Source organism: Rhodamnia argentea, chromosome 3 (assembly GCF_020921035.1).
Source record: "Rhodamnia argentea isolate NSW1041297 chromosome 3, ASM2092103v1, whole genome shotgun sequence".
In the NCBI taxonomy this organism is placed as follows: Eukaryota; Viridiplantae; Streptophyta; class Magnoliopsida; order Myrtales; family Myrtaceae; genus Rhodamnia; species Rhodamnia argentea.
Genome location: NC_063152.1, coordinates 8,537,674 through 8,565,327, shown reverse-complemented (window position 1 = coordinate 8,565,327; position 27,654 = coordinate 8,537,674). Strand labels below are relative to the sequence as shown.

At 39.9% G+C, this 27,654-nt stretch overlaps 2 protein-coding genes and 2 pseudogenes across 2 annotated transcripts; 2 read left to right on the top strand and 2 right to left on the bottom strand.

The window, feature by feature from the left end:
* LOC125314374 overlaps positions 1 to 27,654 on the top strand; it is a 413,124-nt pseudogene that overhangs the window by 109,457 nt on the left and 276,013 nt on the right.
* LOC125314048 lies at positions 5,829 to 7,685 on the bottom strand (annotated as a pseudogene).
* Positions 19,400 to 22,126, bottom strand: LOC125314047 (putative F-box protein At1g49610). Its single transcript, XM_048275503.1, has 3 exons — positions 21,245 to 22,126; positions 20,265 to 20,447; positions 19,400 to 19,747 (listed from the first exon to the last, which is right to left on the bottom strand). The coding sequence occupies exons 1-3, from the start codon at positions 22,124 to 22,126 to the stop codon at positions 19,400 to 19,402; spliced, it is 1,413 nt and encodes a 470-aa protein (XP_048131460.1).
* On the top strand, positions 25,044 to 27,325 carry LOC125314046 (F-box protein At5g03100-like). Its single transcript, XM_048275502.1, has 2 exons — positions 25,044 to 25,973; positions 26,812 to 27,325. The coding sequence occupies exons 1-2, from the start codon at positions 25,044 to 25,046 to the stop codon at positions 27,022 to 27,024; spliced, it is 1,143 nt and encodes a 380-aa protein (XP_048131459.1). The 3' UTR covers positions 27,025 to 27,325.

Sequence of the window (27,654 nt, the reverse complement as noted above, 5' to 3'; positions counted from 1 at the left end):
TGTACCCAGGCGTTTAATCAATGGCATCCTCATCATCCATTGTAACATCATCGGGACGTCAACACGCTATAAACATGTCAGAGACATAGAAATCTGATATCTTGCAACTTTGGTAGTCACATGACCCCTTGTTTCAAAGATTTCATCTGCCTCCGACAATGCCTCAACAAAATCTAGTGCTCCCTACCAAATCTACCAAGGCATTAGAATTAAACTCCTCAAAAACAAACTAATAACTCTATGACGGCATGCGCACCAGGAAAATAAAATAGCCTCAACTCAACAAGTGGAATAAGCGGTTCCTTGTTAACAAGTAATGTTCATACAAGAAAAGTATTGAATTGACTGGATGATCCGACAAGTAAAGGACAACGAAGCCTGCTTCCATTTAAGAAGTAAAAATTCTAAGGATTGAGGCATGGGGTAAAATTCGTAGAGTACAGATGCATTAATGAAAAGAAACACCCCGTGAGGGATCAAATACACTACCAGGAAAATTATTGCATCCTTGGCAGCAAAGGATGCTTACCCCAATGTTGTATCCAACAAGAAAAATTGGTGCTTAAGAGAAAGGTAGGAGAAAAATAGGTTATTAGTCGCATCAATTTAGATAAACAACGGTTATATGATCTTTCCAACAAGAACTCGTTCCCTCCCTTATTGTAGTTGCAGCAAAGTAACAAAAGGATGTAAAATGATGACAAGACGAGAGAGCGCAAAAGGGACAATCTAGCTGCGGGAACATCTTTAATGGATGAGAGTCCAAACAGTACCAATGGAGACACTTTCTATGCTGGGTAGTTCACCGGGCCCCAAAATTGGAGAAAAAATAGTCTCCAAATTAGTTGGATTGGAATGGGCATGCTCCCGCAATTAGCAAACTCCAACTATTACGTAGCACGGGATATATGACAAGTAATGACTATTTCGAGCATAGTGAAGAAGCAAACCGGATTCTACAGATTGGATATACATTTAGAAATTACTGACAAGTTTGCCCCCACCGAAGACAAAATTTATGGAATTCGATTAGAAAAGAAAAAGAAAGACTGCTTTTCAAAAAAAGTTAACTTCTTTATTGCTGAGCCAATTTCCTTGGTTAAATAGCTGGATGCTTCAACTTTTGATGATACGGTCCAATTCTCATCCTTTTCAATTTCACTTAACACTCGATTATAGGTCATGTTGTTTGTGCCCACCTCACTCACGATTCTAGTCCTCCCTGTGTTTTCACACATCAACACATATTTAATCACAAATGATTATAAAAATAGATCCATCACCCAGGTAACCAAAAGGAAAAGCTAGCCCTATAGTTTCATTTCGGACAAATAATTCATGAGAGAACGAAAATCAGAAAATGAATGCATAACCAAGTCAATATGTAGCTAAAAACAATAAGAGAAAAGTGTCAAATCCCGATCGATGCTCTCCCACACCTCCCAAGTGCTTAGATTTGTCAGATCTGTCCCGATTATCCGTAGCATCCTCCCGCCCATTTAAGAGTGTTAGATACCGACGACAAAGCATGTAGGTTTGAGGGATAGTAAGGTCATTCACACTTTTGGCATAACTACTTATGAAGTCTTTGGCAAATTGAAAGGCTGACTCAACCACGGTATGATAATAAAATTAGAAATAAGATAAAATTTCTAATAGTTTTGCTTATCAGAAACATAGATGGAATGGTGAAATCCAAAATGTAATGAGCTTTAGTGAATAGTCTCGGAGAAAGATCATAAACACACGGATACGCACCGCTTTTGCTGTGATAATGTAATCAGAATAAGCTTAATTCCAACATTTGTATTCAGAGTATCCAAATTGATCTCGATAATTCTTCATGAGGAGGATAAATGAGGAGCGGCTTTCTTGGACTTCACGGATGGACGCTTCAGCAAATTTTCATATACCTAGAAGGACGTAACCAATGGCAGCCCCTCCTCCGAACAGGAAAGGAGGACCTTCCGGATTTTCCTCACACTCCTCCATCGGGTTAAAACAATCAGCTAGATAGGCACCTTGCTGTGCTGCAACCGGGTTCACGTGGCAAATACAAGGGAAAACATAAGTAAATAACCCAAGCGCATCATCCAAAAAAAGCTTTTGATCATGACTTGAGCTGTACCTACGTTGTTGCCGGAAGATTTTAGAATATCTTTACATTTCAATTCATTTCCTAATTCAATAGAAAATATGCTATCCTAATTCATTCAATCCGGTTCTTCAAATGTTACCCGTCTATATTGATTTTGCATGGTTCTGAATTTAGTGCTATTGACAATATGTTAGTTGTAAACATGTTTCGAGATGATCTAACGGAATATTCTTTATTTAGTCTCGTCACTACTTTCTTATGTTGGCTTCTGTTTTCACCTCCTCCACTCCCGGGAAAAAATGGGGACCCCTTCAGCGGATAAAAGAGTCGACAAGATGATCAATCACATGGTGTAGGTTCCTGATGATATCATCTTATTGCTCTGTGCTATCCTTGAGTGGATAGGTTCTTTAATTAAGGAGGAATAAGAATTTCACTTATGCTTCTTATGTTCTCTTGTGTGAACATCTCCAACCGTTCCCACGAAACAGGCCGAGTGAAAAATGTTATGAGGAACTCCTTTCCAATGAAATCGAGGCGCTCGTTTGACCACCTCAAAGCAAGTATAAGCTTCCGCGTCAGGGAATTTGAGTATGAAAAAGCTACTCAAATAAAGGGCGTGAAGTATCGTGTTTCGCTTTCTCAACCAGGGATAACATAATTTCTAGGTGAAGGAGGGCATCCTTCGAGTACGTAAAAAAAGTACCGGATAAATTGAATGACAGCCAATGATGCATCACAACCCTCAATTTGCTTCCGTGGAGAGTTTTTTCACGAATGAGGAGAGTCTGATAAGACCATTGAAGGAATGTTTTTAAATGGTTTACATAATTCACACGTAAAATACACATTGCTAATAAAAAGTGAGGATAGTAAAAGCTTGACCCGCGTTTCCTAAAGTTTAAATTATAGAAAGTTTGCAGCTCCCATACAAAATCTTCTGATGATTGTAGCTAGAAGACTGAATCTTGTTTCATAAAACTAGGGTTAGGAGAGAGTGAACATACATGGAGGCGAACTGTCAAATACTAGCAGAACAAGGAACACAAGTGCATAGAAGGACAATACTAAATCACAATTAGCAAATTAGCGTTGCATGACTAGCCAACATTAGCAAATACAGGATTATGTCGCAATTACACAATTTAACTCCAAGTACAAGAAGGGTACAACAGTTGATAGCTTCTCAAACTTCTGGGAATGTTACAATCAGGAGTTCGACACTCGGACACATAGATTCAGTCAAAGAAGCAACTCAGCATACACTACAGCACAGCAACTCTATTCTTGATTCCTGAGGACCTGCAAGTGAGGCATACAAACATCTGGAGGAAAAAGAAATTAATACTATGATTATTAAGAATATGCCAGGCCAATGGCAGAATCGTAAACCGTTCATGCCATCTGATTTAACACGTCTCCATTGTAGCGTAGTTGGCTGTTGATACCATCATTGACACAATCTCAATTTTGATCAGCAGCTTCTTACGGGAATTTTTCACACCCAAGACGACGAAAAGTGCTCCAATTCAAACAATTCCTAACAATTCGATGCCCATTGCTAAATTCTTAATCTTAGATGCATCTTCCCAACTCCTAATGCTCACCAATAAAGTCCCTCTTATACCCCAAATATTCAACTCGAGTACTTCAAGCCAAATTAAGCTTCTATCTTGTGATCCTGGTCCCGTCCATGGTTTTAAACTCTCTTCAAGAAAGGAAAAATAATGCTGAAAATTATAACTTCGTAAGAGCATAGCCTTATACTTTAAGCAATCTACATTGGCATCAAGCCATTTTGGTAGAAAATGAACCCCCGAAGTTTGATGCTCAAAGAATATTGATACCCTATTCCTCAATCAAGACAGGGGAGAGCTAGCCAAAAGGTCAGTGGACAGAAACATCTTTCTGCACAGCCAAAAGATCTATAATTATTACTTTTAGACAGCCACTTCTCTTCCCCTAAGACCGAGCGTGAAACAAAGGTTATAATTATCATCAAATATGCCAGCGTAATAAGACAAGGAAAGCACGATGAACATGGAGGATTATTTGCACGTGTTCTATAATTGCTCCAATGAAAGGTTAAAGGTAGAGGATGCCTGAAAAAGTTACAAATGCTTAAGAGCAATAAGAAGTACAATGAAGAAAGCAAGCGGGTGGATTTATGTAGCTAGCAAATGATAATTCTGAGAAGCAAAAAGAAAGAACTTTACCTCAGCTGACCCCATTCAACTAAATAAGATCAAGAACACACAAATGGAACCTGAGAAGAGACACAATACCAAATCCTAACAGAAGTCATCCTTAATTGAATCCCAAGAGCGATCTGTCATTCCTAAATTACACTTTCTTCATCATTTTTTGTTTCATATGACATTACATTATTCACCTAAGCAAATATTCTGATGAATGGTTATTCTCACATGGAGTTACTTTTAAGTTAACATCATCAAGGTTGCACCTTTTACCTGCTTTAGCGGATATCGATCAAAGAAACAACCATGTCTAGGCCCAGTTGCAACTCATTGTAGCACCTGTCTCAGTCAATATGGAGCTGTAACTACATCACCTTTCTACAAATTTATAACTCTGGCATATATGATGACCGTTCTTGCCGCTCCAAAAGAAAACAGAACCAGATGCGGTGCTAGTCACATTACCAAAGAAAGTGAGGAAACAAGCGAAATCAATTTCTCCACAAAGTTATAAATAGATGCCCTTTAAAAGTACACTAAGAATTGCGCCAAATGAATACACAGGAATGTGTTTTCAACCAGATAAATCGAGTCTTCAAATTCTTCAACCACGTAGAATGAGAGAGATATATGCAGGTCATAGTGTGACAGAAGATCAGATCTAAGAACAAAAAATTCCGAAAATTCACTACTTTATCTTCATATTAAATGAAGAATGTTACAGCTCATGAACACTCTCTTTATCCATCATGACAAGGTCCAGTATTTCCATAACTACTCGTAACTAAATTTCTATTAAGTTCCTGCACTTACATTTTGTTCCCATATTTGGATCATTACAAAAAGAACTTCATATCCTCTTTCGAGAAGGCTAGACAGCACCATTTCGATGAAATAAAGTCTGCTACAAGTAGCAAGATCTCACTTTTAGTGCATGTCCAATATCTCCTAACTGTCGCAAATTACAAAACAATATTTTATGGAGCTATAAACTAGCGTAAACTAAGTTTAGATCCCCATAACCAATAACGATATTGTCGAGGTAATATGTTAGCAGTTAACACATTTGTGCATCTAAATCCAGTTTTAGTGAAGAAGTTCTGTGATCTAGTTTCTTAGTTATTTATGCTCATGCGAATATATATTCTTTTCTGCTTAATCCCCCAAATACTATCTTGAGCCAATGTTTCTGTCAATCAGACTGTTATACCAATTACTGAAGAGGTTAAAAAAGGGTACTACAAACAGGAAGAATTTATCAGGGATAATTTCAATTCCTTTATGCAGGGAAAAAAGGTCTGAAGAGATCAAGAAAAATTAGCTTCCTAGCCAGACATACGAAGCCAGAAAAAGAAATGCTGAAATCGATAATATGAGGTTTGCTTACACACCCCTATGAAGAATGCTATAGCTCATTTTTAAACCACAGCAGAAATCCCTAAGCTCTTTCTGGAACCATCCATTTACAAAATTAGCCAATACACTCCGTGGAACTGTCAATAGGTAAGAAAATATGGAAAAACTTAGAAGCAATTGAAGGAGACTCAGGAATACGACAATCTATGCTTTGACATATAACAATTATCTAAACACCAAATAAAAGAAAACAACAGTAAGAGGGCAAACAATAGGAAACGGGACTGCTATTTAAAAAATGTAGATGACGAGGGTTCTTATTCCTTGTTACCGAATCTTCTAGCAATTATAGGACGTACATCATCAGCCCCAACCAGTCTCTAAAAAGGGAAGGAGTGATACTAATGCACAATCTGATGGATCATCAAACCAACTCCTAATAGGAATTCCATTATTCACTTGCAACCGGAATACCTGAAATAATCAAAGTGGAGCAACCCCCAAAAGTAAGAATTCTATGTAAGGAAAAAGATATTCAATGATTCTTCACAACACTTCCTTGCAAATATAGTATGTATCATTTGCAAGCACTTGCACAAAACAATCTGAATTTACACTTTCCACCCTCTTCTCTAGATTTAAACCACTTGTGTGCACCCTCAGCAAATAACAAATTGGATTCCTGAATCGACACCTTTTCAATTGATCTGGACGACAAATCATAACCGAGTTTCTTAACTTCTTATAGTTCAAATATTCAGACAGATATGACCCATAGAAACACTTTATTTGTATTGCGGTCGAACTTCAATTTTCAGGGTGAAAACCAGAAGCTTTTAAACTAGAGAGTGCAGAAGGTAATCCAATTGAAAGTACATGGTAAAGCACAACTCACACCACAAAAAAGATGAGCACTCAAGGTAAGCACGACAAGGAAAATGAAAGTGGAAGTCAGCAAGAAGCAAACAAGTAACTGAATAGGAAGTGGACAGGAGAGTACCTGTGGAAAATAATCAATAATAGCAACTTTAGCCAAGTCAAAACCTAAGATGGTCAAATCTTTCGTGTAAGTCCCATCACAAAAAGTGCATAATTCACGATAAACTCGACGTGATATTAACTTCTGGTATGGATCCAGTATGTCAAGCAGTTGCTCTGCATAGATGCTTGGGCTGGCTGCAAACATGTCCACAATTCTCTCTCCAAGAAGGTTTGCAGATAAGGCCTCCTTTTTTGACATACACAGTGCGCTCTTTCATATTGAAAAAGACAGTGAAGGTAAAATCCGCATCATCACAGTGCTCCCATGTCGAATGGACGAGTGTCTCTGCAACAACTGCAACCGAGTGCAATGGCACTTCATAATCAGATATTCTTCATGTATCTGTCTCATGGGCTAAGTAAATAAAAGAATCTAATTAAGGCAATCAATTTCACCGGCGGATGCACTTCAAAGCATCTTCTCGATATATTAAACATGGAACAGACAGAGACGGAGATAATATCCATGGCCAAGTATGAAGGACATAGAATTATTGGAAAACACCTGCTTTTATGCATGTAAATTACATGCAAGAACCCAACCACGAGTATTTCTGTCAATTCTACAGAGCTTCTTGTTTTTTTGGTTAATTCTATCAAACTGACTGACCCAAAATTTGCTAAAAAAGGGTTGAGACCTAGTCAGCAAACTTGTCTACTTGGTGCGCTTTCATCTTCCAGCTGTCCTTTTCCTTTTTGGGTGCAATCAGGTCATCTACCTCACTTGACATAAGTCCTTTTGTGGCTGGCTGTTACTCACACCGAACACTGTCAAATGGCTGACTTTTTAGAAAATTGTCATTTATGTGAATGCACTTCCACACGCACACGCACACGAGACACATACAGAGGGAGACGTGGAGAGGAGGGTTGTAGGTGCCCATGTTCACATGGGCAAGGGTAGGTGACGGTGTGCAACCTTGACAATCATCGCCAACCTTGGCCAGACATTTATCAGGGTCCTGCCACACACTGATTGTGGCATGCGGCATTAATGTTCCCTCGCAAGCACCGTGAGCTGCCGGACACTCGCTAGTGACTACTCTCTCTCTCTCTCTCTCTCGCTCTCAGAGGATATGGCAACACTCGTACCTCCTTTGTAATCACATATTGATGTCAATAATCATTAGTGGCAATAGACGTGACTGCTCAAAAAAGACAGGATAAAATTGTGGAACTCCTATACATTAGCCGACATAACCCCTTATCCGAATGGGATCTTTAGTGCTCGTCTGTATGTGAATAATTTAGAAGATAACTTATACTTTGTGTGAGAAAGTCCAACCAAAAAGCTTAAGTTGATAGGTGAAGGGAGGCCATATGAATATAAAGAGCATATAAGTCAACACTTTGTATTCTTGAATTTCTTTCCCGGAGTACAATGGAAACTGAAAGTGAAGTAGTGGCAAGCATCCTTAAGTGCATGAGAAAAGAAGGTTTATCAGTTTATGTTCAAGGGGAAAAATCCAAAATCTTTCACTAAAGAGTAGGCATTATTCATATTCACAGGTGCCAATCGTTAGAATTCTGAAACTTCTCTTACCACACATAAAACAGTTACATTGGCAACAATAAATAACAAGACAGCTACAAGCTCATGTTTACCTATTAAACTTCTATGATCCTTTTATTACACCTAAAAATTGTGCTCAACTTGCAAGAATGCCCAAGTTTCAAGCAAAATTGTGCTTATCACTCAAAATCGTATAACATGTCTGGCTCTCTTCTTCTAGAATAGACAGCTAACATAAGCATATTTACAATAAGCATTTCTCCCGATGGGAAAAATCATATGTAAGACCCTATCAAAGGCTTTCATAAGACGATGAAACTAAAAAGAAATATTGATACATGACTAGGAAAGGTGATGATTAGTAGAGGCAAGGCAGCCCTAGATAAATACTGCATTCTTTTAGAAGTAGCATTTAACTAGCTATTCAGTTCAGAAATTGACATTAAAAGTGTCAGAACCTTAGCAGGTGTCCTAGTACCTCGACAAGACATTGACTTTGGAATCTGACGCTTTTCTTTACAAAGGAGAAATTGGAACAACAAACTTTACCTTTTAAGGGATAAGAAATAAAGAGGAGAGGAGAGCATGCAGGATCAAAAGTTTCTCCCTAGGCTATGAAAATGTACTCGACCGATCTTTCTGTCAGTCTACCTATCATACACACAGATAATTATAATCGTTATTTACTACAACCACAGAGAGAGAGAGAGAGAGAGAGAGAGAGAGAGAGAGTCAAACCATAAAATAAGCTTCTTACAATCAAAATCAAGCACCAATGTCACAAACCTCCGTTTTTGAATTTCCTTGTTCGATGCTGTGGGGTGAAAACTCGACATTTCATTGGAAAAGTTAGGTAATGTTCTGATGAACCATTGCGGAATGAAGCACTCTGTTTCGTCCAAATCAGAATGGCATACTGATTTAGAGTTGTAGCATCTCATCTGATCAATTGACATATAGAAGCTGGATCCATCTAGATCAACTGTTCCTTCTTCATATCACTTGGTATCTTCCATTGCACTAGTAATAAGTGTACTCCCTAGAAGTTGTACCATCATGTATTTGTCGGAAACATCAAGCAACGTACTTGACTCATCACCCCAGTACCCAAGCGTTAAATCAGTGGCATCCTCATCATCCATTGTAACATCATCAGGACATCAACATGCTATAAACATGTCAGAGAAATAGAAATCTGATATACTGCAACTTTGGTAGTCACATGACCCCTTGTTTTCAAAGCTCTCATCTGCCTCCGACAATGCTTCAACAAAATCACAAGTGCTCCCTACCAAATCTACGAAGGCATTAGAATTAAACTCCTCAAAAACAAACTAGTAACTCCATGAAGGCATGCGCACCAGGAAAATAAAATAGCCTCAACTCAACAAGCGGAATAAGTAGTTCCTCGTTAAACAAGTAATGTTCATACACGAAAAGTATTGAATTGACCGCATGATCCGACAAGTAAAGGATAACGAAACCTGCTTACATTTAAGTAAAAATTCTAAGGGTTAAGACATGGGGTAAGATTCGTGGTGTACAGATGCATTAATGAAAAGAAACACCCTGTGGGGGATCAAATACACTATCAAGTAAATTATGGCATCCTTGGCAGCAAAGGATGCTTACCCCAATGTCGTATCCAACAAGAAAAATTGGTGCTTGAAAGAAAGGTAGGGGAAAAACAGGACATTAGTAGCATAATTTAGATAAACAACAGTTATATGATCTCTCCAACAAGAATTGGATCCCTCCCTTATTGCAGTTGCAGCAAAGTAACAAAAGGATGTAAACAGATGACAAGACGAGAGAGCGCAAAAGGGACTATCTAGCTGCAGGAACATCTTTAATGGATACGAGTCCAAACAGTACCAATGGAGACACTTTCTATGCTGGGTAGTTCACCAAGCTCTAAAATGGGAGAAAAAATAGTCTCCAAATTAGTTGGACTGGAATGGGCATGCTCCTGCAATTAGCAAACTCCAACTGTTACAGTAGCACAGGATATATGACAGTAATGACTATTTCAGAGCATAGTGAAGAAGCAAACCGGATTCTGCAGATTGGATATACATTTAGAAATTACTGACAAGTTTGCCCCCCACTCAAGACAAAATTTATGGAATTCAATTTAAAAAAAAAAACAAAAGACTGCTTTAAAAAAAATTATCCTTCTTTATTGGTGAGCCAACTTCCTTGGTTAAATATCTGAATGTTTCAACTTTTGATGATACAGTCCAATTCCCATCCTTTTCAATTTCACTTAACACTCGATAATATGTCATGTTGTTTGCGCCCACCTAGCTAATGATTCTAGTCTTCCCTGTGTTTTCACACGCCAACATATATTTAATCACAAATTAGTGTAAAAATAGATCAATCACCTAGGTAATCAAAAGGAAAAGCTAGCCCTATAGATTCATTTTAGACAAATAATTCATGAGAGAACGAAAATCAGAAAGCGAATGCATAACCAAGTTAATATGTAGCTAAAAACAATAAGAGAAAAATGTCAAGCCCTAACTGATACTCTCCCACACCTCCCTAGTACTTAGATTTGTCGGATCTATCCCGATTATCCGTATCATCCTCCTGCCCATTTAATAGTGTTAGTTATTGATGACGAAGCATGCAGGTTTGAAAGATAGTAAATTCATTCACACTTTTGGTAAAACTACTTATCAAGTCTTTGGCAAGTTGAAAGGCAGACTAAACCACAACATGCAAATAAAATTAGAAATAAGATAAAATTTTAAATAGTTTCGCACATCAGAAAAGCAAACAGAGTGGTGAAATCCAATGAGTAAAATGACATTCTTCCTGAAGAAGATGAATCAGCTAGAAATGACAGCTGCTTCTCTGCTTCACCCTTTTCCTCATCGAGTTGTTCAGGTTTGGCAATGGCTCCATTATAGTCCATCTCTTAAGTGGCCACTTTTCTGGCTGAAATAGTAGGGGCAGAATACAGAATGCTTAATGGAGAGAAGCTGATGATGCAATGATTACAAAATTTGCTGCCTGTATGAAAACACATTGGTTGCACCTCATTGCATCCAGTGTAACTAATGCAAGATGTGACATTTCCAATTATGTTCATGTTAACTACATTCAGTACGAGGAAAGTTCAAAACTTCATCCCATACAATAATCAACAACTAGTGGGAAACTGAATTCTCTCCATCAAATTGTTACAACATGGGAAATCTATTGCGGTGAAGCTGTTTTATTTTTCATCAATGCTATTAGACACAATCAAGTCCATGAAACAAATATGAAATGGTTTCCCCTAGATTGCATTATAACTGGGGAAGGAAATTGAATGAACGGAATGCAGTTATGAAAAAGGTTATTAGTGATTCACCTGATATTGTACAATTAATTTACATCTATTATGCAATACCAATCTATTATATCACATAGTATGATTTCATTGGATGAAATTCACAATCACGATCCACGATCCACAGACTTAATTTTTAGATTCATGACTCATTTTCCAAGTGACAACTAAGGGCGACCCTAAGTGGTAATCATGTCATATCAAAATTTTGGCTACCTACTTAACAGTTGCCACAATTGATAGACAAATATTGCTCTGGGTTCAAAGTTCAAACCGCAAAACATAAAATCATGCATGTAGTCTATCTAACTATACAATAGTGCCAACTTGATTAAAAACCTGAACAATCATGACCTGCTTATATTTAGTTCAGTAAGTTCTCCAATAACAAATCATACATGAATTTTGTTTCCATGGTTTTTACAAATTACAATATGATCACACCATATAAATATAACATCTCATGTAAACCAGGGATTTTGTAAGCTTACGGTTGGTTTCTCTTCAAACTTATTTGACATTGATGAAGAAATGCATATTGTACATAAGCCGTGTCGGTCATAAGCTATGATGTTTCCCTGAACTCACATGGCATGATAAGGCTATTGAGAGTTAAAGAAGTGCCTCGTTTGTCTCAAGAGATTGTCCACTTCCGCAAATTCCGAAGACAAACCAGACAAAGGAAAGCCCGTGTAATTTTTAACTCTAGAATAGACAGGTAGCTTTGGATTTTTTATGTTCCAATGGATTTTCGGGTCAACAAAAAGTACTAAAATGAATGAATCATGGGATGAGTTTTGGCAGATGCATACCATGGCCTAGGAGTAGTCAAAGGAATCAAAATTTATTGATAGCTCCTCCAAATTAGGAGAACTTGCCAGCAGCTTTGCTATACCAGGAAAATCCCATTTCTCCACTCATGCATGCAGAGTTAGACACTTGCAACTGGGCAAAGAAAATGGCACCACCTTCAACCTCTGCCGCAAGTGAGAGAACCCAAGCATATTGAAGAGGCAACGTATAAGAATAAGATTATTTACACTTCTTTACAAGTACAATTACAAAAACCCAGCAAGTTTATGCTTGAGAACTATCTTGTTTTCCACCAGAATGGTAAATTGAGTGATGCCAAAGCTTTCAAGTGTTGAAGTAACAGAGTTTACATTTTCATTCTATTTTAATTAAGAATTTACAATTACCTTTTGGAATCACGATTATGCACTACTGAGCGGGATACAGACTGACCCAACACCAGCTGCTTTTTCTTTGGTCTTTTGGTAGTTATTCTGAAGGCACGATGTACATTTGCACCACTAGACATTAGGCAGAGTAGCAAACGATGGGAACCAGATTCCAGTGTGATAAAATTTAGTATGAACTTCCTCAACTCCAGGAAGAGGGACCATGAACTATCCATAAATATGAACCCAAGTTGGCCGAATGAAACAATTTGCTAACCCGAAGGCACCAATTACCAATCAAAAGGTAGTCGCGTTCTGCAGCTTCTGAAGCAATCCCTCAACCATGCTGCAGTACCCTGGTAAGACTCAAAAGAATATGGAACAGAACAATCAATTCGGCTTCGGAAATCCTCACGTCTCATAAAAAACTCAACTCAGCCTCAACCAAGGAAGAGGCTTTAATTACCAGCTGTCTCATCATACCAAACGACCCTCTCAAACGCAGCGACAGCAAAAGAGGACTCAAAATCTCCCATGGGAAACCCTCATCAAGTGCATACCAAAAGCAGCGATCGACCACAATTTCCCTCAAACCTCTCGGACAAGGCTTAACGTTTTGCTTCAAACCGCGGCATTCCTCCAACCTAAGCTACTCAAGAGGCTATCCACGGACGGGGTGCCCTTCCAGGGAAAGGAGACGGGGAAGGTCTGGGGTGGCGATCCACCACCGCCTCGACAAGACGTAGGATCGGACGACGAGGGAGGAGAAGATGTGGTGGACCACCGCGTTGGGCAAGGTGTTGATGCGATCGGCACCGTCGCCCAGGCTTCGCACCGGAGGGAGGAGGAGGACGATGATGAGGTCTGTGATCGCTTCTTCGCCCTGCGGGGTTCACAATCGTGCCACCGATTTAGGGTTTCTTATTGCTCGACTGAGTTCGGGCTTCCAGACGCCGGAGAATTTCCGCGCCTTTTAAATGCGAGCGGCTACTATACGTTGGATCACGAGTTCGAATATAAGGTACGGATTCTACAATGGACGATTCGCGCCGGATCTAGAGCTTGAAAATTCTTGATCCCGGCTACTCCGAAACTTTAGAAATCTTCGTTATAGATCATTTGTAGCCTAAGCCACGTTCATCATGAAATATGGCAGGTAAAATTATCAAAACAATCGTGACCGTATTGTAATTGTGTCAATTCAAGATTAAATCTTTTTTTGTATCAATTCATTTCTAGAAATTTTATATTTGTATCAATTCAATGTATTTAGCAGGCCGGAGCCGACGTGGCAATTTTTTTATTTTAATATATTTCAAATTTTTAATTATTTTTAATAATTTTTTTTAATCTCTTGCCGTCCGATCGAAACCTTAAAAAAGAAAAAGACAAAAAAATATTATTAAAAAATAAGTCAAAATTCATTTTATTTCTATATCGATTTCTATAGCTCCCGATTTGATTCCAAAGTTATGATCCGCTTCCGCTTTATCGCCGATACCACAACACTTGCGACGTTCGGATCGATTCAAAATGTCTAAGAGAGTCCGTGATTGAAGGGTTTTATAGTATGCCGCTCGAATTTTTTGGCTCCGAATATGCTTTTATTGCGTTTGATCTGCGGATTTGCCCTCACAGTCTGTAGACTAAATGGAACATCATCGTCAAGATGGCGTGATATCATAGTGTATGCTACAGTTTGTAAAAGCAGCCTTTTAAGAATGGCATAGTTTGTTAAGTAGCACCGACACCGACACGACACGACACGCCGACCGTCATTTCTCTAAAAATAAAGAATTTCCATACGTTCGGACACGTTACATATGAAATATGTATTTTCATATATATATATATATATATATATATATATATATATATATATATAAGTTTCTTCTTCTTCTGTTAGGGATTCACGATTAGTTTTTTTTTTTTGCCGCCTTTATATATTAAATTTTAGGGTGATTGGATCTATGACTTAACTACGCATATTTTTAATAAATTTATATTTTGACCCATAATTTGTTGAAAATACTTAAAATTGACTCCTTACGCATCACAATGGCATGTCGGAATGTTGGACTCACGTATCACCGGTGTGTCGGGAGTGCCGACCACTTGTCGGTCGTGTCCGAGAGTGCGAGAGTGTCAAGAGAGTGGCGAAAAGTGTTGGACATAACATGGAGGCTCTGGAGAGTGTCGGTGTTTTGTAGGTACTTTGTGCAGAATTCTCCACTCCTGAAAAGGCTAGCCATATGCAACGTAAAATCCAAGAATATTGTGATATTTGATCTGTTTTCGGATCTGCGTACTGTTCCATATATTCTTTGGCATTCAGCCTCACGTCATCTACATTCGGGCTTCTACCATGGAGCTGCTGAAGTATAATCAAGCCTCCCGATCCCATTTATGTTTCACACACGTTTGCGTTTAACAACATGAATGGGTTGGCATGTAAAAGAGTAGAGATGCTCAGTAGCTGCATGAAAATAAGGATCCGATCCTTGATTCATTCGGCCCGTAGCCATCTGCCGATCGCTGTCTACCGATCGCCGGGCTCTGCTGCCGTTCACCCGCCACCAATCTTTAGTCCCCAGCTGCCATTCACCCACCGTCGGTTGATGTTCGTCCGTTGCCGTTTGGCGGCTGCAAGTTGCCATCTTCGATCCCCAGCTGCCGTTCACCCGCCGCAGGCTTCCGATCACCGACCACTGGTCCCCGTTCGCGCACCACCGGTGTCTATTCACCAATCTCTAACCGCCCTTTGCTAGTAGCTAGCCTCCAATCTCGAAGCCGGTGGCCTTCATCCGCCGGTTGCCCAATCGTAGAAATTGTGGGTTATTATCAAATGAATCTCTTTTTCGAGAATAGAAATTTTATATCGTTATTAAACGCTGTGTCTTTATTTAGAAACTCATCCAGGAAATAAAAAATAGAAAAATATGTTTATGGCAAGAAACAGAATCCGGGAAGAGAATGATTGTCATTCGCACTCACAAAGAGAGAAAAGAATAACCGTAGTTCTAAAACATCTATACGCTTGATCCCGTAGACCAAAAAAAAAAAATACAGGGTTACCTGAAATCATAACATGAAAGTCAAAAAAGTTTAATACACCTAAATCATAAGCTTAGTTTTCATAATCATACTCCTTCATATCCAACCTTTTTTTCGCGTGACTCATTCGCCGTGAAAAGAAAAGAAATCCCTTTAACGCTCGGCAAGAATTCTGCTAGGGACAATTTCGTATGTAATCGACGACACTATCTCAATATCGAGAGAGAATAGCTAAAACTTTCAAGAGAATATTTACTAGGAAGAGTTACCGAAAACGTTTGCGATTTTTCTAAAGCCCGACCCTGCTCGGATACCTTCGCCCTCCCAAGGCCCGACTACGCGGAGTCCCTCTCCTACGAGTACCCGCTGTACCCGAACTACATGGCCAACACCGAGTCCTCCCGGGCCAAGGCCTGATCCCAGAGCGCGCCGAAACAGAGGCCGGACAATTACTACGAGAGGCAGCCGAGCCGGAGGAGGCCCTCACTGGAGGGGAGGAACGTGCCGTGGGTGATGCGGATGCAGCAGTCGTCATCGCACGCCGGGTCGGCGGTCCAAAGCTACCAGTATCCCTGGTCGATCAAGCTGGATAAGTCGACGGTGTCGCTTAAGGAAAGCGAGTGCGGATCCACCAGCACGGTGCTCACAAACGCCAATCACTGCAGATCCCTTGTTTCATATGACGTGAGGAGTGCTGAATCTAAAAATGGAAAATACACATTAAAAGAAAAACTCAATTCAGAAGAGTAATTCATTGTTTTTCTGTGATTGCAGGTTCACGGAAACAGGTACTGATTGAGCCTTTTTTCCAAACTCAATGCCTATCTTCGAAAGCACAAGTGTGGTTGAAGGAGTCTAGAGCTGGTTTTCTCACGAAGTCAACTCCTAAGTTTTTCTGACAGTTTCCCAATTCTCCCTCTTTCCTTTCTTTTTCATTTGGAAAAAAGGAAGCACCTACTTGATGCAACCTAAGTGCGGAATCTGGATATCTCTCTTGCCTCTCTCTCTCTCTCTCTCTCTCTCTCTCTCTTTTGACTTTCTGCTTTTTGAATTTGTGTAGCTGACTGTGTCCCTGAAGAAGGTTTGGTCTTCCCTTTAACTTAAAGCAAACTCCAACGTATTTGTCAGAGGGACAGCCGTTTCGCTGTTGCTTCATCTTGTCTATAAAAGTTGTTCGAGTTCGATTTAGCACCCCGTGTGATGTTCGCGACCATTCGTCTGTATCCATCTGCGTTCTTCGATCGTAGTCGAAGGTTCATCGTTGTGTTCATAACTCTCAAGGGTTGCTACCGAAAATGACAGAACAACAACGTTCTTGACCAGTAAAAACAGAGACGTCGCGCACGAGTTTTGATGACGAGAGGTGAAGCTGGGCAGGGAGGTTGATAGCTTCATTTAAATCTCCCACATTCTCAGTTCTTGAAGTTAAAATGGACAGAGGCAATTAAGTCATAGGACTATGGGCCTAAGCACACTCTGTGGGCTTTCATATTTGAGCGGGCTTTTTATGGGCTAATTATGAATGGGCCTAGACATGTGAGAACTTGCAATGGGGAATCCATACATGAAGCTTGTTTGTTCTGTGTTTTTTTTTTTCCTACTGAACATCGCAACTATGTTATTGCAACTGTTAATTAGCTCTGACAAAGCTCCTGTCAACGTGTGATTTTGCTCAAAATCTTACCGGGATTTTCAAGACCTATGCTACCTTAATGAAAAGCAATTTTGGTGTAGAGGAAAAGAGCTTTATTGTGGGGGCAAATCATCTCAGAAGGGTTGAAATTGTTGGTTTCCAATTTGACTTGGTGAAATCAAAGCCGTTGCTTGCATTGGCCAAATTTCTTTTTCGAGAAGGTAGTTGGATTGGAGAAGATGATAATTGATGCCGAATTAAGGATGTTACGTCGAGGAGTACCTATTGACGCTCATGATCTTTGGGATTATATCGAGGTGATTCACTCGCGAAATGCCGAAGCTATAGATTACAGTTTCAATGGACTCCCTTATGACACACCCCTAAATTGAATGGCACAGGTAGTCTCAAGTCGGGTATAAAATTGCTTCTCTTTCTGTGCCACTTTTGACGGTGTTGGATAACCAGGTATGTTGACACCATGAGTTGGAATCAAGAAATGCTTCGACGTGGCTTCATTTCGAGTTTCCGCGCTTGGGATTTCGTTTGGATCGAGCTTATCTGAGTTTCATGGGCAATTGTTCCTTTTGAACAGGTTTACAAGCACTTGGTAAAATCCTTAATTTCCATTCCCTTTTGAGTTTTGTCTAGTTTAACGATGCAGACTGCTTAACGGAACTGCACAACAAGACCAATGTGTTTGTTCAATGGTTTGATTGTCCTAAGAAAGTCGTGGGATGGCTATGAATTGCGACAGATCACATGCTTCTTATTGCTCCAACGTCCATGGCTTCTGAAAAGGCTGAGGCTATCTATAGCCACTGCTAAAAGAGAGGTGTTGTGAGAAGCGGCAAAAAGAGAAACAACGTAAGAAGACCTGCCGTGACACTCTTGGGTCACCAATAAACTTCACTGCGTTTTATTTCCAAGCTGTTTTGATAATGAGGATGACATGTTTATATTTTGTTGTTTTCATATTTTTTTTTGTAGTTCGAGTAGATTGCATTCAACATCACAGCCTTCCTTTCCTTCTCTAAGGCTTGCCTCATCCCCCTGATTGTTTCAAAAATATGAGGTTTTATAACTTTTATAAACATTCAAATTTGACTGTCAACTTAAAGGGAAAATGAAAAGACAAAAGCATTACCAAACATGCACGCTAATTTGGAACCAAATAAAACGATTCTAAAACTTCCTACCCGATTTACCCAAAAAGAAAACAAAAAATAAAATAAATTTCCTATCAGACTTTTAGCCTTGTCCCTGCTAAAATCTTTCTGATAATAAAATATATTTGCATATTGGGGATTTTAGAACTTTTGTGTATGAGCAATCTCAACCAATTTGTCCAACCAATTGAGTTTCACTTCCATCTCCCTTTAGACGTCCTGCAATCAGGGAAGAAACAATCACCTTCCCGGGTGCAATTGACTTGGATCAATCAACCAAAAATGCGAGAGGTAAACAAACAAATCTGCTGTAATCAGTAGACCCAATGATGATGTTTTCGAACGAGAACGGGAACTTGTCTAGATCCTCAATAAGGATCAATTGTAATGTCATTGGTTTTGCCTAATGCAGTGTATTCCAACACATTCTTTAGACACACAAGACATCAATCAAGTATCTAGCAGTCTGTTTCCATCATTTGGATCTTCATGCCAGCAATTGAAAATCCTTCACTGCAGCCAAGTAAGACATTTTGCAGCAGCATAACGAATCGCACTTCTAAAGCACTTTTTTGTTTGTCGAACATGCAAATCGCCATGTCACCAGAACAGCGCAAGCAACTTGTAGACTCATAGTCAAAGAGTACGTTTCAAAAAGAATCCTATCAGTATCATTTACATGTGGCTTCTATGGTCTTATTCACTGAGCATCTTTGAAAGACAAAGAATACCTTTCAAAACGAGGACTGCAGAACCAACATCAAACGCTTCAGATTCTGCCTCGCTGCTGCTTCCAATAACTCCTCCTTTTTTCTACTTGCCTTTCTGCTCGTCATGCTGAACGCCTTGTAAAATCAGTTCAGCATTCGTTGAAGCTCTTGGGAGGCATAGGAGTTGCTGGTAGAACTCAAGCAATTTGCCAGGATTAACAAGCTTTTCTCTCGATTCATGCCGTCGTTTAGCTTTTAGGACCCACTTCTCCAATGCGAGTGCATCACCCAGCAAATACTTCACCAAGTAAAGCACCCATTTTAGCTCTAGACAGTCGGTGTCTAACCCAACAATCTCAACCCTCTTTAGCTGTTGAGCCAGACCGACACACAACTTCTGACAGCAATAATCCTCTTCATCACCGTTTCCAACCACTGAATCACACTTGACCTGCAAATGGATAGCAAAACTAAGTTCTTAGTATGAAACTTGATGAGCTTAGACATTTTAAACAGCAACAACAGGACATCAACCACCCTGTGGTGATAAATTGCATGTACCTAATTCACCAGCTAAGATGTCAGCTGAAAATAAATACAACAGAGATCAACTTTCCCTCTTAACTCTCCCCTCAATTAAAGTCTTTAAACTGTTCCCAAAGCTATCCGTAAAAGCCCATTTATGTATAGAGGTAACATTTGTTAATCAACCATTCATCATGGACATGGAAAGCATAATGTATGATGTTTTACTGAACGCGTATGGCATGATAAAGCTACTCAGAGTTAAAAAGCTCCTCATTTGTCTCAAAAAATTATCCACTTTTTCAATATTTTAAGATAAAGAAGACAAGGAAAGGGCCACGTATTTTTTTTTAATCTAGAACAGATAAGTTTCTAATTGATTACTGGATTTACAAAATATGCGAGAATCAATGAATCATGGAAGGAGTTTTGCAGATATATACCGTGGCCCTAGTGTAGTCAACATAATCAGCATTTATCGATAGCTCCTCCAAATTAGGCGAGATTGCTAGCAGGATCGCTATACCAGGAAAATCCCGATAATGCATTCGCGCATTCAGAGTTAGGGACTTGCAATTTGGCAACAAAAACGGCACATCTTCCACGTCTTCCGCAATTGATAGAACCTAATCACATGAAGAGGCCACATTTAAGAATAAGATAATATACTCCTCTTTCCAATTACAGTTACAAAGACCCAGCAAGCATATGCTCTGAGAACTATTTCCGTTCCCACCTCAATGACAAATTGGTTGATGCTAAAGCTTTCAAGTGTCGAAATAACATAGTTACATATTCATTCTAGTGAACAGCTTGTACTTCAGTATTTAGATTAAATGGGAAACAACTACTTTCCATTCATTCAATTTCGGTTTTATTTTTTTCTGTGATCTTTTCATATTGTGATTATGCACAACTGACCAGGATATGGACTGAACATACACCAGCTCCATTTTCTATGGTCTTTTGGTAGTTATTACGAAGGCAGTGTACATTTGCTCTAGTAGACATCAGGCAGAGTAGCAAATACTATGTCTGATTTTCTTCTTTGTCAGCAATTCCAGTGACCTCTCACAAAGACACGACATGCTTGCAATTCCAACGACCTCTCACACAAGCCGACAGACTAAACAAAATGAGCAAACAACCAGCAGATGCTTCCTGTGAAATTTTTCTCTCTGTTTTTTTAGTGGAACATCAGATTTTAGTATTACCAAAATTTCAATGGATTGCTGAACCTCTAACGGCCATATCAGGCTAAGATGCGTATGAGTCCTATTACACAAAGAAAAACGCCACATCCAGCAAAAATTCTACTAAAGCTCTATAAGATGACAACGTCTCTTTGAAACTAACAACCAACAAACAACGGGACGAATATGTCGCATGCAAATCGCACTCGGAGACACCAGCTCCCTATCACCAATTTGGTGACGTGACACAGGCTGTGGAGAAGCTTCTTGACTAGATTGCGATCGGTCTGATTGATTGTAGGACTAGTCATGTAGAAATCCAGCTCGGCCCGAACTAAAGACTTTAGTTCATCCACTGCGAACTCCTTCGTAGAGGAACCGCCCAACAAGCGCAAGTTTAGAACGTGGGGAGCCGAAATACTCGGGATTCGAGGTTTATCGCATTCAAACATGTGAGAATCTATAAGGATCTCTCTAAAACCTCCGGTTAGAACCACGACGCACGAGAAGTCTTGACAGCTTTTCAATTCCAGAAATTGAAGAACAGGGCAGCCCCTCGGAAGACTCGCCAGCGCATCGTTCTTGAGCTCCCCAAATTGAATGGACAATCTCTCCAGAGAAGGCAAATCAACAGAATTCAATGCAGAAAAATCGGCTCTCTGGACAGACAATCGCAAATCCACTAACGTGCTGGAGCGGAACAAACAACCGGGTAAACGATACATGCTATAACGCCGGAGGAAAAACGATACGGAAACCTCTTCCACCCCGTGGCGCACTGAATATTCGAGCCATCTACCGAGAACCGACTCAATCAACGGGACCCAAGGTGCGTGGAGGATGAATTTTCTCACCCGAGGTGCGGTGCAGAGTACCCCGTCCACGAAATCCACAAAATTGGAATACCGCCGGCTGCTGCCCCGACGTAGAAAGAAATCCATGGACGGGTTGAAGGTCCAAGCGGAATGCCACCGCTTGGACAAAACGCTGGTCTTGACGGCATCAACTGTGCTCATGAAAGACAGGATGTGACCAATTAGGGGGTCAGGTAATCCGCTGATGTAGTCGGGGTTCAAGATTGCATCTTGATGGAGATGAAGTTCCCCGGCCATGTTCTTGAAACAGTTGGGAGACGAAGGGAGAGGAGAGAATTTGCAGAGAGAGAGAGAGAGCGAGACAGAGAGGGGAGACGATGGAATGGCGGAGCGAGAATCAGAGAACACAGAATACTCCCGTTGAAGTAAAGATTAATTGCTGATTTGAATTTTCAAATTCTAATTTCTTCAAACAATTTCAATTTTTTGAATATAATCAACGAAGTATAAGCATTAGCTGCATAGAGCTTCAACGGCCAAACTCTTCAAGACCCACGGGCACGGGCACGGATACGGATCCGCGAGTGGATCCGAACAACAAGTTTTGTAAGTAATGCTATTTTTAGGATAACTAAATGAGTTGATTGGGAAATTAATTTAAATAAAATCTGCTGCAAGTGCATGCGTAGTTTTAATGAGATTACATACTAGGGGTTTCCTAATTGGGGCATGCTTTTCCTTGGTTGTCAGAGCAAAAACAGCTTTTCCACGAACAATTGTAATTGAAGTCCCGTTTTTGGAGACAAATAAATTAGCATAAAAATGAGCGCTTATAAAATGTGAGATTTTATGAGATCAAGGCGTGATTTATTATGTTAATTATAGGGGATTGGAAAGATTTAAATTCAAGACTTCCTAGTCCGATACCAAGTAAAATTCATATGGGATTATTGCTAACTTTTTTTATTTGGTCATTTCTTGTTTTAGTTCGAGCTATTGATAACATCACGTAGCGGGCAGGTTAATGCATTTTCCACATTTATTATTCTTAAATTCGAATTACTCTAAAAGGAGTTGTCATAACAATTTCTCAACTATAAAGAGTTCGCTCTTTCCCTTCGTCGAAATCAAACGAGGGCAAATTTAAAGGCGTCAAATGGTGCGTAATCTTTTGTTTTCCCGTGAGAATATTAGGTTATTTTCTTTGATAGCTTGAAACTGGCCACTTCCTCGCATTGCTTGGGGAGAACTAGAGATGTTAACAAGGTGAGTATTGCCTCCACCCACAATCGAATTCTCGCTTCAAGATGTTGCTAAGTTGGTTGGTAAAACGATTTCTAGTTCCTCAATAGATTATGTGTAAGATATGCGCACATTTTTGTGAGGTCTATTCTGAGTCACTTCAAGTTTTCACTACGAATGAACGTAGCCTTATGGCCTGAAACGGCTTACAAAATCTTTCGGCTGCAGTCGGTTTGGATAGGGCACCAAATTTGTTCAAAATCCTAAATTTCCAAAGCACCTGGAAATCACTTGAAGTGGACATCAATTGTCCTACATGGCACATCCGACGCTACCGTGGACATTTTTTAATATATATATATATTTAATAATTTTTAAGAATATTTAAAAAAATATATTAAAAATTATTTAAAATATTTAAATAATATTTAAAAGTGTCCAAGTCAATGCTAGCCGTGCCACGTAGGATAATTGACGTCCACGTCGGCGATTTTCGATCAAAATTAGCCTGATTAACTCAATTGGCATAAATACGGAAGATTTAGGACTGAATTGATACTAATACAAAATGTTTAGGAATGAATTGACATTAATACAAGTTTTAGGATTGAATTGACACCATTACAAAAGGTTTAGGACTGAATTGGTACCAAAAATAAGTTTAGGACTAAATTGGCACTAATGCAATACGTTTAGGACTTTTGTTACACTTTTTCCGAGTAGCTAAGTTAACAAAAATGTTAAATAGGATTTTTTTACGTACCACCCAAAATATACCCAAGAATATTAGTCTCATCCGGCGATTCATTTAATATAGATCTATCCCCATAAAATAACGAGGGGGAGTTATCTTTTATAAGTATTTTAAATAGGTTTTACTTGCAACTCAACGTATACCTAAGCATAGAAATATTGTTATTCAACATGGTTGGTGCAAGATGTGAAGTAATTTATATGTTCAATAGTGAGTCCATCCATTTAAATTCCATTAAATGTTTATTTTTTTTATTTAGTTACTCAATAAAACAATGCATTTCGGATATTGAACCAGCTCCAGTTAAATTTGAGAGCTTAACCGCATTCGTCAAAAAGAGTTTGTAACGAATCATGAAGTTTGTTTTTTCCTTTTATCATTAATTCAGTTCTATTTAAAGCTAATCAACTCAAGCTTGTAACTCTAAAGCACTTTGCCTAGAGTACAGCTAACCTAAAAGGCGCCAACACATGAATGCAACACATCAGCCTATACATATTAACCTCTCTAATAGGAGAGTACCGGGTGTATTTACCACTCTAATTGTTGCGATACTTACCAACATAAACAACTGTCGATCATTTCTATAATTTGACGCAACAAAGTTGACGTCCGATAACACAAATCACCATCTTATCGAGTTCGGCACACACTTGTTTGGTAAGTAAAAAGCAATGCGAGGGCTTTACTTTTTTTAGATTCATTATATGCATGCTATTTAGTTATGTAATTGTGGATTCAAGTTTGTATTTATGTTGTACATTATTTCACACTTGCTTTTACGACATCATATACGCTTTTAGAAGATCTTCCATAAACCCATGCTAAAGCTGTTGGACCGTGAAATAAGATTCTAAATTTGAAAAAGAAGTATTTAAAGAAAATCATACTAAAATAACTAATTAACTGCAAAACGAAGCATTTATGGAAGGTGTGAGCCATAAGATAATCAGCTATTGGTAGTAAAGATCCCAAAGTCGGATCACTTGCGCATGTTTCCTCCACTGCCCCACGTAATTCCTTTTTCTTTAAGTTTAATTTTGGTGTCTACTAAAAAAAGGAAAAAAAAAAAAAAAAGAAGTTCAATTTCAAGTGGGGAAACGGATTCGCTGGCCAACCCCCAATGAAAGGAAAATTGAAAGGAGCGTGTACAGGAAAATGGATGAGGAAGCTCGGGGGAGAACGTCCGCAGAAACGAAACCCTAGAATTTCAATTCCATGGCGGAGACCTCCGTGCACGGCGCCATCCACCGCGAGTGCTCCGCTCCTCCTCCGAGCCGTAGGGATCTTATCAGCGGCTTGCCCGACGCCATGATCCACAACATCTTCTCTTTTCTGCCCATCCACGACGTCGTCAAGACCTGCGTCCTCTCCAAGCGCTGGCGGCCCACTTGGACCACCGCCACCGACCTTGTCTTCGTTGGATACGATGTATACTTTGAACCCCCGCCTGACAGTCCCTTGTTCTTCCCGTCCATTGTCGACAGCGTCCTGAGTCAGTTCTCCTCCCCCACGGTGAAGAAATTCCACCTCACCCGCTTCATGTACGACGAGGCCGACCGCCCCAGGATCGACCTATGGCTCCGGTTCGCGGTGCGGCGCTCCGTGGAGGATCTCCGCTTGCGGCTGTCTCAACGGTCGCGGTTTTTTTATGTACTGCCGGAGTTCTTGTATTGCTTCAGCCGGTTGGTGCGCCTGGACGTCGGTAAGTGCTGTTTCTCGTTGGATATGACTATTTGGTGGCCTTGTCTTAAGGTCTTGTCGATCGAAGATGCCCAGTTGAGTGATGATTTCCTCGGGCGAATCTTCAGGGGATGTCCTGTTTTGGAGTCCCTTGTGTTGTCCAGCTGCGAGGGCGTGAACAACATTATAATTGATTCGTTATGTTTGAAAAAGTTGGTGCTCGTTAGCCTCGGCTTTGGTTCTTACGTGAAGAAACTTTGCGCCCCGCATTTGCTTTCCTTGCGCGTAATAGGAGGGAATCATGCTGGGTTCAGACTTGACGACGTGTCTTCTTTGGTGGAAGCCGATTTAGATTTTTCCGTTGAAAGTCGGGATCCTAATTCCAAGGGCCGCGACTTGTTGAGGCATCTTCTTGAGAAGGTGCGCGGAGTTCCTACCATCACCACCGGCGGTTGGTGTTTGCAGGTACAGCCTCAATTTTTCTTACTATTTATAAGACCAGCTCGTGTTGAGTGGGGTCTGTGATTGGCGGCATTCTTGATTTCATCGAGGGGATTCGTTGTGATCTCATGTGTAATTAATCATTGGCTGATAGGATGATTCATAAGTTTGTCGTTACGAACTGGTGAACCTTGGAGCTTTTTTCCCCTCCGTTTACATTTCAAGTAAATGGATCTGGGATCTCACTCAATTAGGGACAATGAAAGCCACTAGGTATTGGTAACTGTTTTGGATGCTGCTCAACGCCACATTGTCAAACTCTTTACTTTCACAAGAAAAATGCACAAAGAGATTATCTGAAAGAGTTACTTTTTCTCAATTCATTCCTCCAGTTTATAGAGGAAATACAATTATCTGGATATATGGCGAAGGGTCATGGACCTAGTCATCTTTGGTTGACTGAACTGGGTCGTGCTCTCTTGTCACCTTAGGCCGCCATTCCATAATAAATGCTACTTGGGTATCCCCTGAATATTTTACAATGGCAGTAGAATGATTCACTTGGAAACTTCAGTCGATAAATAGGCTCGCTGTCTCGGGCGACCCACTACTTGAATTTTCAGATCTTTCAAAGATCACAAGTCTTACCTGAGAAGCATATGTAAACAGTCTCGATTCTTAAATACATTCCCTTGTTCATTTTTACCCGTGGTGTCCTCATTGGTCTTTTCCCAGCTGCGAGACGGGGTCAGAGGATATCGAATCTGGATGGACTGTAAATTTTTGTTATTCCTTATTCATGTTGAACGGGAAAAAGAAATGTCAATTAACATTTTCTATTTTGCTTGCTTAATTTCCTTAGGTTCTGTCCCTCTTGGAGATGGATGGAGTGCCGTCTCCATTGTCAAAATGTCAGAATCTGATACTACATGCACCAGTTAATCAATGGGACCTTCCCGGGATAGCATACATGCTACGAAGTTCACAGTGCCTGGAAAAATTAGTCATATACCTGACTTGCTTCCCGATGGTATGTTCCTTTGCTATGGTATTTTCGATTCGCTTCTTGTGCTGACTTCTCTTTCGCATTGATGTTTAAACAATGAGTTAAAACTTTAGAAGCACATAAAGAAGATCAATCTCTAACTCTTATTTGTTCCAGCAATTGAAAATTGCCCAACCCTGTGAGTCTAGCAGCCTGTGTGCAGGGCAACATTAAGCTGTTTGGTTCATGTCTTAAAGTAACTGCAGTGTTGGACTGGAGGTCCTTTTGCTGCCATGTAGCGTTCGAATCTTGAACTAAGAGTTTAGCGATGAGCACCTAGAAAGAGAACATGTTTATATGTGTAGACGAGTTTGAGAGCTTAAATTAAAGTAAGACTAACTAGCATCTGCAGAGGACTAATGGAAATCGTTTGTTTGAAATTTTAGTGAGCCAATGAAGTTTTTTCCCCCCCCTGTGGTTCAGCTTCTCATGTGAAGTTTGTTTCTTGAATGGGGTATTTATGTGCAGTTTCAGCTTCATCGAGAATCTGAAGAACGTTTCAACTTCGACGAAGAAGATTTTTTGTGCTCACGGAAGGGGAACTTTGAATGTTTGGTGAAACATCTCAAAAGAGTTGAGATCGTCGGCTGTGAAGCTTATGTTGGTGAGTCGAAACATCTGCTCGCCCTAATTAAGTTCCTTCTTGGGGATGCACTTGTG

Coding starts and splice junctions, on each gene's coding strand:
- LOC125314047 (XM_048275503.1), bottom strand. CDS start 22,126: ATGGCCGGGGAACTTCATCTCCATCAAGATGCAATCTTGAACCCCGAC. Junction 20,448..21,244: donor TGTGTCACGTCACCAAATTG/GTGATAGGGAGC, acceptor TCATGTGATTAG/GTTCTATCAATTGCGGAAGA. Junction 19,748..20,264: donor TTGACTACACTAGGGCCACG/GTATATATCTGC, acceptor ATCCATTTGCAG/GTCAAGTGTGATTCAGTGGT.
- LOC125314046 (XM_048275502.1), top strand. CDS start 25,044: ATGGCGGAGACCTCCGTGCACGGCGCCATCCACCGCGAGTGCTCCGCT. Junction 25,974..26,811: donor CCGGCGGTTGGTGTTTGCAG/GTACAGCCTCAA, acceptor TAATTTCCTTAG/GTTCTGTCCCTCTTGGAGAT.